The following is a 15,556-nucleotide window of genomic DNA, read 5'->3' as shown; positions in this document are numbered from 1 at the left end:
GAGTTGAACAATGATTTAACTCCAGCAAGTAGCTGAATGCACTGACTAGAATGCAGAATTAATCTAACGGCTCTCACAAACAAGTGCAAGTAGACAAAAGGTTGAACTGGGGAAGATTGTAGACCTTTCCTACGCTACAACGCATGATGTGAGAATGAACTGCTGGGAGCTCATCACATCCCTAAACCTGCTTCAGAAAGTACGGGATCCCAGTTAGTGGGGAGTATTTGAACGAGCTTGCTAGTCCAGTGCATGCACGTCTGAGCGTGTGGTGTGTGTGTGTGTGTGTGTGTGTGTGTGTGTGTGTGTGTGTGTGTGGCATAGGAGGGTCAGGAGGACTGCATGTTTTTACACCCAAACACTGCAGCTCAGTCTACAGAAGAACAGATATGATTTGAACACCTGCAGGGCACAGGGGAGCATCAACACCTAGCTAAGCTGATGTCTTCAGCATTGTGACCCAGGTGGCTGATGATGTTTTCAGGGTGGGGGGGCTTGTAGCAATCAAATGGACTGATGAAAGCAAAAGAACCTCAGTTGAGCAGAAATGCAATCTCTAGTCAAATGCCCTAGCTGGTGATGATTTTTTGGAAGGAGTGGGCAGGGAAACAAACAGCTCAACTAGGGACTGCCTCTGTAAGCTCTGCACCTGCTGTAAATGGCCACTTTGAAGCAGCACTCCAACAGATGCAGCTCCAGGTACTTTGTTGTAATGTACCTGGCAGGTGATTGGATGAACCATCTGTTTATCACATCCGCCTATGTTTTAAAACGAACAGTCACGGCCATCACACACACCTAAACCACGCCCGTAGCTGCCACTGGACACTGGATATTAGCAGCTTCTTATCTCTGCTTGAAGCTACATTAACCACAACTAGCATAACACACCTGAATTGTTTACTGACCTGTCAGCAGTTGCATTGAGTTGAATTATAGTTTTGACAGGGAATAAAAATATGTGGAATAAAATAAGATATCTCTGGTTCTGCTGCATCGATCCTGATCCTTTTTAACCATCCATCCTGAGTCAGACAATGTTATAGGAGTGTAATGCTAAATCGGTGTACTCGTTTAACATATATGTAAATTTCAGAGTGACCTTTGACCACTGTTCAAAACACATCTAACAGTTTCAATAATGCATGCATGCAGTTGGTGAAGAAGGGATTTTCTTTCCTCGTTATCGGAAAAACTGACTTAAGGTTTTCATCTGACAGCTGTTGCTGTGCCATTGCATAATAAAGCACTACAACTCATTCTGGTACATGTCTCTAAAAAAAGATACAAATAGAAGAAGAAAAAAAAATACTTTTCTAGCTCTAACTTCATCTGGCAAGTGCATAAAAGCACAACTTTTGACTAAACTCTGAAACTACAAAGCACATTCCATCTCTTTTTATATTTCCAACAAAAATGGAATCAAGCAAGGTTTACATTAATAAAACAGAAGGCAGTGGCAGCAGAACAAGCAACAAAGTAAAGAGATGCTGAGACTAAGTTTGGAGATTAGCAGGCAGCATACACCCCAGCATCTATAATTCATGTGATTGTTTGCGGCTGCGCTGACTGCTCATCTGATTGCTACACTGCTGAGGCCTTGCATGGATATTTGCATGGAGAGAAAAACATTAGAAAATATCCTTACCCACTTCTGACTGCTGTTTCTTAGCAACAACAGTGTAGGGATTTAAAGCAGCATGCTCTATGTGTGTGTGCATGTGTGTTACAGCGGCGTTGTACTTACTTATTTTGCATCATGTTCATTATGACCCAGTCTGAGGGGTAGACGTTTTTTCCAATGAGATCTTTAAACATGATAAATGTTTCCATTAGGAAATCCTGCAAGAGAGAGAAAGTTTTCAAAATGAAAACTGTTATTCTTCAAACCTTCAAGATAAGAGCAACTGAATTGAACTGCTTGTGGCTTTCAGGCAGAAACAGTTTTAGGTTAGTTTTTAAAGGGGTGATAGAATGCAAAATCGATTTTACCTTGTCATAGTTGAATAACAACAGTTTGGTGGGTAAATAGGACATACATAGAAGCTCAAAATCCCATTGACATCCCTTTCCTCTGCAAATCTCACAATTTGAAACTGCCTCTGAAAACGGGCAAATCTCAACGAAGCTAATAGTTGACGTCAACTCGGTGGCTCCTCCTTACTTGGCTCTAGTCTCTACCTTTGTCACGCCCCAACATTTATATAGGTTACACCACTGATCTGAGATCAGGTAGTCTTCTGAATAGGTTCGCGCAGATCTCAGAAATTGTATACGTTGTTCGTCTGCTATTTCATCACTAAATTCACTTCTGAGACTTTTTTATGCGAGAAATCAACCATGTAGAGGTCAAATATGGGCCGTTTTACGAAAATTGATGGCTAATTGCAAATTTTGTCCGACTGTGTCGGAGTTCAGCGGCCGGTGCTGCCTGGGTTGCTGCCTCACCGCCCGGCCTGTCCTCCTTCACAGACCCCGGCCAGCTGTGAGCTAGATGGTGCTCAGTCACAGCTGGCAGCCCACGGTGCTCAATACCCGCGCAAAGTCACCGTTTCTGGACTACAAAACGCCTCTGCCCTGACAGAGCTCCAGGGCCTGCAGCTCGCTGTTCTCCCTCCCCTCTTCCTGCTAAATGGCCGGTGTGTGTGAGTGAGAGTGCGGTCAGTGAGCTTGTTACGCCCGCAATCTCTTACCACAGGTTTCAGTTAATCTTATAATGGATATGTGTGTTGAGTTATTTAAACAATCAGGGAAATAAACGCCTCTTGTCCGCGAGTCTTATTGATAGAGCCCGCGGTGAGCTGGATGGAGTTCTATCAATGAGACCTAGCTTGCCTGCATTACATTGAAATTGGACAAAAGTGTTAGCTAAGCTAAGTGTAAATATACTATAGTTATGCCGAAAGTGTAGCTAGCTAGCCGAAATCTTTACCCATAGAATTGAAGGGACACTAGAAGCTAACGAAACCCCTCACATTCACAAAAATGCATTAAATTGAAATCGGACACAAGTGTTAGCTTTGTAAAACCTTGGGGTAGCTGTGATATAAGTGGCGTGACGAAATTCATACTGTAAATATACAATAGTTATGCCGGCAGCTGGCGGCCACTGGGGCTCGGTGACTTTCACTGGGTATGGAGCCCAGCAGGCTGCCGCTTTCTCGTCAGACTGTATGGAGGTCCTGAAGTCCGACACGTCTTACCAAATTTGCAATTAGCCATACATTTTCGTAAAACGGCCCATATTTGAGCTTTATATAGTTGATTTCTCGCATAAAAAAAGTCTCAGAAGTGAATTTAATAACAAAATAGCAGACAAACAATGTATAACTTTGCAGTGTCTTAAATATGAGACCTGCTGTCTCGTCTCCAATGTATGTGTATGTGGTTTGCTCAAACCAATCAGCGTGCAGCTCATCTAAATATTCATGAGCATACCATATTTGGAAGAAAAGCTCTTGTTACAAATAGGGCCATATTCACAGGGTAGTTAAGGGCCCATAGAATAGCACTCGGGCAATTTTCAGCCCAACCAATGTTACATACCCTATTAGGAGACCTTAAAGAACAGTGTGAAATACCCTATATAATCATTCTATCACCCCTTTAAGGTTAAGGTGACACATATATTTTCCTTTTGAAGATAGCACTTGAGACCAATAATCTTATGTGTTCTGAATCCTCACATGTTGTAGTACAATGAGATTACAGTTGTTTTAATTCTAACGGGAACACTTTTCTTGTGATATTTAGTTAAACCGGACACATAATTATCAGCTATTAAAGCCTAGCATGACAACTTGATAATTAGGTCCAGTTATACTACTAATAGATACCCAGCTCAACACAACTTTAAACTCATTCCCTGTCAGGCCTACAAAGCCAAGTTTCCAAGTTGAATATTTTGTATTCTACTGTCACACCTGCAATAGCTTTCTTTTAATATGAGTTGCAGCTAAATACCAAACACATAAATATGCATGTAAATCTATTTCTGGCTGGAGATGTTTCACTCCTGGATGAATCCCTGTGCTTTGTGGTGGCATGTTTAGAAAGCTGCAAAACAACATTGTCCCTTTGGGATGCGGCCAGTTCTGAAATGTGGATAGCTTCAGGAACAATAAATCTGTGGGAAGCTCCAGCTTCATCACAGTGATTGTTTATCCTGCTGTGGGAACTAGACAGGCAGCCTCAAACAAGCCCTGTGTACAATCATGAAGGTTAGAGAGTTCTATTTCTATTCTATTCTTAAAGGGGCATTCGTTCATTGAATACCAAATAAAAACAGTATGTGCAGCAAATGAAGCCAGAATCTCTGGCTTCTGGGATTATGAAGCTTTACCTGTAAATAAATCAGATTATTCTCCTTCTTACAAAGCCAAAAGTCATTTGTTGGGCTACAAGCAAACAGTGGGATTTCCCTACTTGTCAGAGTAGAGTAATATAATGCTAATCTGGCAGCACATACTAGAGAAATACGGCTTTGAGGAAGGAATTATTCAGAGCTGAAATCCATGACATCAATGAGATTTATCCCTCCTCCACAACTTGTTGGCTGCAATGAGTGATCTGCTTCCCCTAGGAGTTACTATCATCAAGAGCATGCTGTGCATGTAGCAGCCTGGGAGCAAGGACTAACAGAAATTCAATTTCATACTTTATTGTGGAGGGAAAAACATTTTCCTTTCAATTTCTAGAAAAGACAATGCAAAATTATGCTGAACTATTAGACCTGCAATTTAAGGTATTACATGACTATGTAGCCTAAAGTGTCATGGACACTGGTAAGGTGTACTCACCACCACATCACTCCTTATCTTGCCAAAGGTGCTGATCAGATGAGCATAATGATAGTCGTCCATCTGTCTCAGTGTGGCAGTCATGCTGGCCACGAAGCTTCCCTGGAGAAGAGAGAGAGGCACATTCAATTCACAATCAAGTTCAAATTGAAGGCTGAGGATAGCACCACTCGGTGCTTTTGATTTTGATGGATTCTGATTAGCTGAGTTGATTGGATCTGAATACTAAAGCAGGCCTGGCCTCCCAGATTTGAAAAGGTAGGCACCCTCACTCATTGGCTGATATCATTAACCTGCTGGCCTCCACTCCCCAACTCTTTGTCACCACTGATTATAATGCCTGTGAGGTCTTTACCTTACAGTGTGCTATCCTGGCTCTGGTTAGCATGCTGTGCATGTGCTGTGGAGAGCAGATAAGGGAAGGAAAATGGGTGGAGAGAGCCTGCCTCTGCCATCAAGTGTCATGCCAGTAATGTGTCTGGACAAAGGCCGAGACATACTAGAGAAAAAGAGGAAGAGGAACTGGGAACATATTGACATATTTTGGAGGGGCCCTGCTTGACTGTATGTGTGACTGGATTGAGTTCATACTGTTGAAAGTTGACAGTTAGGTTGTGTGAGAAACTCACAGGAATAGATGAATTAAGCATGGGATTTATACAAAGAATCAGGATAATCAGATACCAAGTAACTCAAACAGTACTAGAACAAAAAAAAAAAGTAAGAAAAAAAGATGTAAAAGATATGATGTTGTAAGTGTATTCATTGGGCTAACAAAATATGTACTGCTAATTAAAAATAAATGTAAACAATACATTATAGAATTTGCATAAATACTGAAGAATTCAAACATACAGTATTATTATTGGAATACTCCCAGACAGTTTTACCTCAAGTAGCTGATCAAAGAAAATGCACCAAAGATAAGAGAAAGTAATTAAATCTGCTTTGTCGCAGAATGCATGAAAGCACATCCAGATTAATAAGTCTAAGGTCTGATAAGTAGGTGACTGTCTATCTTCAACTCAAAAACTACTGAAGTAAGCATCATATCACAGGATTGAGATTGACCTTTTTCCACGAACACACATACCTATTTAATTAGAGCTAACAAAAGCAACAACCCATGAGGAACTGATATTTCAAACGGAAGAAAAAAGGCCAAAAGGAACATTTTTCAATTGGATATCTTTTTAAAGATATCTTATGTAACGGATTTATTTCCCTCTTTGACTGACAGCATCTGTATTTGTGTAAAGAGGCAGCTTTAATACACACATTTAAGAATTGAAAGGTTACTATTTATTCATGTCATCTGTAAAATGACTGACATTAATGATGAGGTTGAGCAAAGTGGACCTGTATTATGGGTTACAGTGAGATTGGTTTACAATAATGCCAGGACAGTATCACTCCATAGCTAATCACCCGAACAAACCCCAGGTTGGGACTTTAATCTGGACAGGGACTACCTCAGTAAAGTGAGGACCCTGTTAATGCAGCACTCATGCAAAGGATATAACTCTGCTGCTTCATGGTAGTTAATCCTCACAAGGCATTGCGTTTCGGTGCAGAACCTCTCCTTGAGCTGTAATTACGCCTGACCCACCAAAGCACAGTGGAGCAGAAGCGATGCTAAACACACACACACACACACACACACACACACACACACACACACACACACACACACACACACACACACACACACACACACACACACACACACACACACACACACACACACACAGACTCTCTTCCCTCATCTGAGCCCTCTCTTCAAATTCTTATTTCTTTCCTGATGTTGTTCTTGTGGTTATTTTTTGCTCAGTTTTTTTTGTTTTGCACATTGTAATATCTTTAGACAAATGTAAATAATTGTAAATATGTACTGTATGAAAAATACCCTATCAACACTGACAATATCCAATCCAACTTTATTTGTAAAGCACATTTAAAACAACCAGGTTGACCAAAGTGCTGGACATTGACATGATTATAAACGCGAGTAACAAAAAAAACATTTAAAACAAATAACAGACTAGAAAAATGAAATGCAGAATACAGAATACAACTCTCAAGCAGGTTTGAAGGCCAATGAATAAAAGTGAGTTTTAAGTCGTGATTTAAAAATTTGAAGGCTGGGGGCCAATCTGACATTCAGAGGCAATTCATTCCAAAGCCTTGGGGCCATGACTGAGAACGCTCGATCTCCCCTATTTTTGAGCCGCGTTCTAGGGACAACAAGGAGTAGCTGGTCAGCAGACCTTAATGACCTCAGAGGAGCGTGAGGCTTTAATAGTTCAACTATATACGCTGGGGCTTGACCATATAGAGATATCAAAGACACCAAAACAATCCCTAATGCAAAATGTCTATTAATCATTTTTCCTCCACCTTTTCTTTGTTTTACTACGTGGAGCTGATGACTGCTTCACTTTCCTCTCAGTAATGCTTCACAGAAACCAGCGTGACTCATGTTATGTTTTTCTAAAGCACAGAGGGCAAGACTCTTTCATGTGTGAGGGCATGTAAGCCTCAGTTCTTCAGCATTAAAGATGAGGAACAAATTTAGACAGAGTCTGATTACAAAATACCAGAGACAAGTGTGTATTAAGTGTGTAAAATGACGTTTCTGTCACACTTCTGTAACATCTTATTCTCTTCACTGGAGAACAAAAGATGGCGTTAATTAATCACAAGCATGTAGATAACCTCTGGTGCTGCGTTAAAACTAGGTTAGCGGCATTTATCTTGTTGGGGAAGATTTAACGTATAGTTCCCTGGCAGAAGCAGCATTATTCAAAGACTTATTTGAGGATGATGAAAGATCTTTCTTCATTCAAACTCTAATTTCCCAGATCCACAAGTCTAACTGGCGTAAGGGGACAGGCACTGGCAGCTGCAATTCTCCTCACATTGGGCAGTCACTTTATTAATAAAAGCAGCAAGGTCTTCAAAGCAGGCAGCAGTCTTTAGAAGTCATTGGCGCTTGTTGCAGCAACTCACAGACTATAGGAGATCAGCTGGAGCTTGTTCATTCTTTCTTTCTATCTATCTCTTCTGCTGAGAATGAATCCCTAAGAGAAACAGCCTTCACAGCAAACTTTAAATTCTGTAAGCCTCAGTGTGGGACTTGCCATAATGTTCCAGCGCTGCTTACAGTAACATAAGCCCCTTCAGCTTCAATGTTCAAGCAAGACTGCCAACAACACAGGCATACATACGCCAATGTCAGTGTTGATTTTATTGCTCTAATGTGTTGCTCATGAATCAATCTTAAGATTCCAAACATGTAATTGCTGCTCGAGGCAGTAGGATCAGCTGGCAAATCCAAATTAAATACAGGCAAGGCATCTAGCAACCATATTCCCGGCTTGACGTGGTTTCAAAGTGGAAGATAAAGACAGAGAATCTCTCTCAGAAAAGGGATTCAGACCTTTCACTGTGCAGCGATTAAGATCTAAATGCGGAACAAGAACACATGCCACACCAGCTGTTAAGGGCTAATGTGAGAAATAGAGATGCGGGGCATGACGGCAAATGGAAAAGTTCAGGTATGCAGCTCTGAGGTCTCCAGCTCTAAGTTGATAAGTGCAAAGTAGCGCGGTGTGATAGCCTTCGGTGTCATACAGCTGACTCCACAGGTCTCTCAGAATGACCAGGCGTGTTTGGAGTGAACCAGAAAAACTCAAAAGGTCAGCCTGTCCTCTCATGGCTCATTTCGCACACTTTTATCGCTGGGATAAACCCGGTAGTGTTCCTGTCACAATGCATTTTGTTTTGTTTTTTCAAGCAGTTAAAAAAATAAAATAAGCAGTATTTTTTTTTTCAAAAAGTATTATTTTTGTTTGCTTCAAGGGATGGTAAGAAACCAAATGAAGCAGGCGAAGAAAAGAAGGGTTTGGAGAAGAAAAAAAGAAGTCTCTCCATCACTAGTCGTCACAAGCGGGCCTATCAATTCTGAGTTTGGAGAGGCAGGCGATGGGAGGTATGTGACACACTCAGAAGCTGCATAGTGGTGGTAGTAGAGGGACAGAACCAGAAAATACTCCTTCAGCTGCCTGCCTAACCACAACAACAAAAATAAGACAAAAAACAGAAACAGAGAAGTTAAGAAATCCTGACAGAACTGCTTGTACTGCTTTGAATGTATAAGTTTACTTTAAGTTTGATTGTGTGTTTGACACCTCCTGCATTTCATGACTTGTTTGTATGCTATTCTCTATACCCATCAAACAAATTCAACAAAATCAACAAGACTACACTAGAAATAAAATTGTTAAAACAGTTTTGCTAGACCTTTAATATATGTGGAGCAAAAATGTAAAGATTAGGCTGAGGGCAGCACAAAAGGAAAAGTCAGTTGTGTTTTGTAAGCCACAGTGGCAGTACACCAAAACAAAGTCATGCCTGGACAACACTGTAGTGTCCAAAGCATGTACACTACCTTTTGTTTAAACACTCATAATCCAATGCCACTTTGCACCAGAGATGATGGACATATAAATTGCAGTTCTAAAACACTTCACTTGTCAGTGATGATGTAATATGATGATTAATAAGTGTCCAAAATCGCAATTTTTCTAAGCACAAGAGAGCCCTATTGAGTGTTTGTCATGAAGGGATCCAAGGGAGCAATTTGATACAACGCTCAGGACTTCAAATACAAAGGACATGAGCAAAGCAAGAAACCATCATTTTTAGATTGATCATTGAGCTTCCAATGGAGAAACCGAAGCACCTGAAGGACAGGACAAAAAAATGCTCAAGATGTTTACGGAAGTCAATCATTTAATGCCAACTTAAGCTGTCATCAATCTCAAGCATTTATTTACCAAAACAATTTATCAAGCTAAACAACAATAAACAGAAACGTATACTATTGTTATCTATCACAGTGTCCAGACGCTGCAGATTTCCAAAAACCTGCCTCCATATCCATCTTAAGCTCGAGGGCAAATGAGGCAGAATCTTAGCGGAAATGAAAAAGTGGTGATTAGAGGGCAGGGCCAGATCCATCATATGCAGCTCTGTAGCTTGCATCTCTCTGATAATTCATCTCACTTTAACACCTGACAGCAAAGAAGCAGAAATTGATGTTTGCTCTAGTAGTAAAGGATTGCCCCATAAACAGAGCATTGTTTTAAGCCTTTAATTAAGCCAGTGGGGAAATGGCGCGTCAGTCTCTAGAGAAATGTAGACTGAGAGCCTCAACCTGTCTCTGGAGGAGATAAAACTGACACAGGCGCATAGAAAAAAAGATGAGGAGGGGGAGGGGGATGACCAAAAGGGACAGAAATTACTCCCTCTTTCTCTCTATTAGCTTTAGGCCTGATGAAATATGAATTTGCTGCCTCATTACAACGGAAATTACACATGCACACAGAAAACCTCCCTATGCCATTTAATCCGAGAGGTATGAAGACACTCCTCATATGCAAACACAAGTCATGGAGACTTTGAGTGTGAGAAGCATTGAGTGTATGCTGATGAGTTGTGCTGGCAGAGGCAACAATAGCACACAATGAGATCTCAATTTGTGTTCTCTTTAATTTGCCTCTTCTCTTCTGAGGAGAATTCAAATACAAATGTGAAAGAGCATCAATAGTCCCTGATAGAAAGACAAAAAACAGGAGAACACAGTATAAGAAATAAGAAAAGTCAGAGGACCTCTGTCTCGGTCTCTTCTTTTATTTGCTGTAGAATACACAAACATAAACCTTCTTTCTGTCTTTTCATAACAGTCGATTTATATATTTTCTAACTAGAACTCATAAAACAACTTATTTGTCACTTAATATATATCATAATACGGCAAATGTATGCAGAATTCCGTTCAAATTTAAATGTTCTAACGTGTTCAAAGCAATTAACTGTGTATACTTGATTTGCATGCTGTAGTTGTTTTATAGGAGCAATAATGACTGGATGTCGTTGCTCTAAAATCACTATATAGTGTATTGTGTCTTATTGCTTCTGTACCAGAGGGGTATGAGCTCCTCTGTCTCTACACACCACGCACACAAACATTGCAGGCAAAGAACAGAGAGGCTGGAAAGGCAGCAGCACTTGAGCACTTTTCACACTGGCCTGTGAAAGGGAGGCAGAGCTGACACATGCGAGGCACTTGGCCACTGCTGCAGGATTCAACAGCGAGCCCACTTGGCTCCAACACCAGGCCAACAAGGTGTCAGACAGGCGGGTCAGCCAATGGAAACAAATAGAGGACCTGTTCAAGGCCAGCTGAAACCATTCACACTTCATTTTCTACTTTAATAGCATTTGGGGTAATGCATTGTGACTCCCAGAAAAACACTTCAGAATACATAGGGATAAATAATAACCACGGAAAAACCTGGGCAGCCAACCATGAAAGTGACCCGTTATGCCATTTATTCAGACAGCATCCAACTTAGACAAGCTTGAGGAAGCACTTTCACACTCTAATACATCAAAGCATTATACTTCCTTGAACAGACACCTTAATTTACACAGGAAACCCTTTTGAGCCAAGGCCACTTTCTCTCAAATAGATGGTACTGACCATTGCTTGAATGGTGTGGCAGATTATGTGGATGGACAGGAGCATGAGGGAGATTGTGTAAGTCAATAGTGTGTTGATGTCCAATGTCCAGATGGTTAATAAAGGTCAACTTTAAATATTGTGGTTGGAGATGGCCTACACAGAGTTGACGATACCAAATTTACAAAAGGACTCCGCAGTTATGAGAATTCGGGGAGATTGAAACAACACAAGGTGAATAGACTGGAGATGGAACCCTCAAGGTTGATAACTTTTTTTGGACAGTCTAAGAGCCATCTTTGTACATACGTTTGATGAAAAGACCAAAAGACTGCAGCAGATGGGGACAGACTCACTGATGTATCTGCTAGGCACATTTTCAGCTTTGCTTCTCACTCGGATATTTGCTGGGGCAGTGCAGCAGACACATCATATCAGCCTGTCAGCTGAAATACACACACACACACACACACACATATGCTGAAAGATCTAAGCTACAATAAACTGACAGCTCTCTCTTCACCATCTAGTAGTTTGGTTCCATACCGCTATGACACTCAACACTCTAATGTACTGTGTGGATGAATGCACTTAGGAGCTCAGGGGACGGACTGGAGTGGCAACAGTGAGGCTACTAAAATGAAAGTTGCATAAGAATGTAAACTGGAAATCAGTAATTTAAGAAAAGTTTGGATGTTTAGGTGCATTAGATAATTGATTGTGTTAATTGTGTATCCTTTTCACAAAACACATACAGAAGCAATTACTGTAGCAGTATGACATCAGTGTGACAGCAGTATGAGCTGAGACAAAGCAGTACGAGTGCTGTCAAAAGTTGTTTCCATTCAAGTGCCAAGCGAATTTTGAGAGAAATTTTAAAATGTCGCAAAACATTTTTTGAATTAGGTGCGTTTTCGTCAACTGGTTTGAGCGGATAAACTAGGCTACAGTGTAGTTTGGTCAGAAGATGGCGTATAGGCTACACATGGCTGTAATCCACCAGTTAACAGAGAAGAGGTGGAGGTGGCGAACAGGAAACGGGAAAGCCACATCTAACCCATCTACAAGAGATAATTAGAGAGATGTCTTTAGGAATTTGGTTTAATTGTGCAAGTTTTACAGTAATTGTTCTTTCCTGTTGAATACAGAAATACACGTTATGGGAATATCCGAGAAGACGCCGACTGCGGAAACAGCTGATCAGTCCTGTGAGTTAAAGGTTTGCTACTTCAGAGTTTATTCGGCAAAGGCGTTTCCATATCCCATTTAGCGAATTAACTCTTCTTCGTGAAAGGCAAAAACATCTCACTTTTTCGCACAATTGAGGAAGTTTTATTGAATTTAGCCATTTCCATTAAGCTTTTCTATTGCGATACTTCAAAATAGTCATCAAAATAGGTGAATGGAAACACGACTAATGAGCTCATTCTGTAGAGAGTTGGGTTAGGAACCGGAGGGTTGCTGGTTCAAGTCCCCGTATGGAACAAAGTGTGGCTGGAGAGATGCCAGTTCACCTCCTGGGCACTGCCAATGTGCTCTTGAGCAAGGCACTGAACCCCCAACTGCTCGGGGCGCTCCTCCAAGGAGCAGCCCCCTCACTCTGACATCTCTCCATTAGTGTGTATAGCATGTATAGGTCCTGAGCATGTTGGTAGTCCAGGCCCGTGTTTAATGTGTGTGCAACTGTACTAAAAGAGTGAAAATTGTGAATTTCCCCTCGTGGGATTCTTCTTTATTTCTTGGGGCTTTCTGGTTGAGGCAGGCACATAATGATGATTGGCAGAATGATAAAAAAAAAAAAAAAAAGCTTTGTCTACAATAGAAGATGCATACGTTTGGTATGTTTCATGTCTTTTTTTTCTCCGTTCCACCTCAGCCAAGGGCAAAAGTCTGTTTACTTTTTGTCATATTTCATCTTTCATATATTGTAATATTTCTGTCAGATGTCCTTCCTATTTTGCCTGTACTTGATAGTGACAGAGATTGAATAGCAGAAAAGAATGGAGGACTGGGTCTGCATCGTGTTTAGCATACATGCAGAGGGACAAGGACATCAAATAGGAGTCCCCTGAGGGCTTGGCTTTGAGGTAATGAAATCAATAGAGGAGAGTGACTCCAGTGACTTGTCCGCTGCCACTGGTTTATCTATCTGAGAAACAGTTTGCTTACACAAGCACATCGCTGAGCACATTCCAATAAAAGAAAACAGCAAAGCCCATTCCAACCCCACATACAGTAGACCTGACCTCCCAGAGGAGTTCTACCCATTAAACAAATTCCATTAACCCTAGGTTCAAACATAAAACATTTGCCAAGCACTGTGATGTTCCAAGGTCAAATCTTTCCAAACATTATTCAGCTTTTTCCTGTGTCAAACCTGGAGCCTGACGTCAACTGGCAGAGCAATAACAAGGCTGTGAAGCAGATGTGTTACTGTCACTCCCAAACAAGAAGCCAATCTCATAAAACTGTGCTGTTGAGTGTGAGTGCAGTGTTCAGCACCATGAAGATGCAGTCAGTCTGTGAGGAAGAAGGGGTATTTTATGTCAGGTTGTAGAGAAGCGAGATGGGCGTGGGGATATACAAAGAATAACAAAACTTTATGTCATAAAGGGCTCGGCTGAGAGAGCTGTGACGCAGTGAGAGAGCGATAAACAAGGAAAGGAGGTCTAATGGATTTTAGTTTGAAGAGACTCAGCTGTAATTCACAGTCACATCTCCTTTTTCATTCTCTATACATGTTTTATCACTTTCTTCGTTTGAGCATGTCCTGCTGACTGAATGGTGTACTCAGCAGTCAAAGCTGTCAATCAAATATTTGTTTTGTTTTTTACCAGTATCTTGAGGACACAAATGGTATTTAGAATAAGAGAAACAATCCAACATTATTCTTTTCTTCTGCTTCTTTTCTTCCACCCTTTTATAAGGAACATAAATCACAAAGCTGGAGCTTGACTCTAATGATTTTTTTATGTTAGAATTCTTATATAAATCTAGATCTACATTTTGACTACTACTACTAGGCTGGGATTTTGAGGAATATGACAATATTCATTTGACAATATATATTCTGTGTATATATTTGTTCCAGCACCTTAGTGAAGCGACAGTGTGTCAGATGTACAACACATTGGGTGAAATATACAGTTTTCAAAAAAACAACCCTGATTGTTGTTTTACATATGAACCATTATATTTAATGGAAAATTAGCAGTATATTTTATACACATCTTCATGTGATTTAGCATGATATATGGAATAGATGTTGCTCTTAATTTCTAGTTTCCATCATATCTAGACAGCTGGAAACGTACATAATCATTACAGTTATATGCTTACTGGAAAGTTTTTTTTATATTCAGGTTTCAATCCTTTATGTCACCAATATGACAGATATCTTGTGTCTTATAACAGTTTAATACCAGTTGAAAATTGCTGAATTACAGAAATAATAACAAGAAATGACCTCATAACAGCAAACAGGATTTAATAATTTGTGACAATATTTAAAAAAATAAAAATAAAAAATCAAATAATAAGGAATGATATTTTTCAATGGTCTTTTGTTCTGCACTTTAAAGAAAAAAGTCCAATGAATATATTTTGGAAAAATAATAAGGAATGATCCAATAGAGAAAAGACATCTTAATAACAATTAAGAATCAACAGGGAAATACAACTAATGAGAAACATAATATTTAATAACAATAATAATGTGGCATAAACAAGCTGCAATGATTGAACTATTAAAAACACAATGGCCCAGATTTGTTATTACAAGAAATCTTGCTTTTACTCAGTCCCGGTGTTATGGGCGGGCTTTAGGGGGCCGGGCCCAGAGACAGCTGTGCCCACCCTGGATGGATGAGTCTGTCACCAATCACACCTTTTGTTTTGTACAACATTTTTTATCCATAGGCTACCATAATAAATAAAAATATATTGTTTTGAATATACATAAATCATGAATAAAAATAAAAGGGTGTTTGTTCTTAATTTTATTAAAATAATTGTAAATGGATTGGTTTGTCAAAACTGATGCGGTTAAAACGGAAATTGACATGCAGCCTGCATCTCAGGCAGCTATCGGGAATTTGGTTGAGAATAGGTAGCTTAATGTAAACTAAAGAGATACTTTAGGCTATGGATATATGGCGTGTCCTTAATGTTAATCAACGACCACCAATGTTGGTGGAAGAAAGTGACAAAGACGGCGAAAGTACAGGGAGTA

General features: G+C 40.2%; 1 protein-coding gene across 7 annotated transcripts in view; it reads right to left on the bottom strand.

Moving 5' to 3' along the window:
• Positions 1 to 15,556, bottom strand: part of dock1 (dedicator of cytokinesis 1) — a 195,633-nt gene that overhangs the window by 59,288 nt on the left and 120,789 nt on the right. For all 7 annotated transcript variants that reach the window (XM_035997233.1, XM_035997234.1, XM_031314965.2 and 4 more), the window contains 2 exons: positions 4,800 to 4,901; positions 1,748 to 1,842 (listed from right to left, as the gene is read on the bottom strand). In XM_035997233.1, the coding sequence (XP_035853126.1) occupies positions 1,748 to 1,842; positions 4,800 to 4,901 (197 nt within the window). The remainder of the gene's footprint in view (positions 1 to 1,747; positions 1,843 to 4,799; positions 4,902 to 15,556) is intronic.

This window comes from Sander lucioperca, chromosome 22 (assembly GCF_008315115.2).
Source record: "Sander lucioperca isolate FBNREF2018 chromosome 22, SLUC_FBN_1.2, whole genome shotgun sequence".
Taxonomy (NCBI): Eukaryota; Metazoa; Chordata; class Actinopteri; order Perciformes; family Percidae; genus Sander; species Sander lucioperca.
The sequence above is the reverse complement of the archived record's forward strand: the minus strand, read 5'-3'. Positions and strand labels throughout refer to the sequence as shown.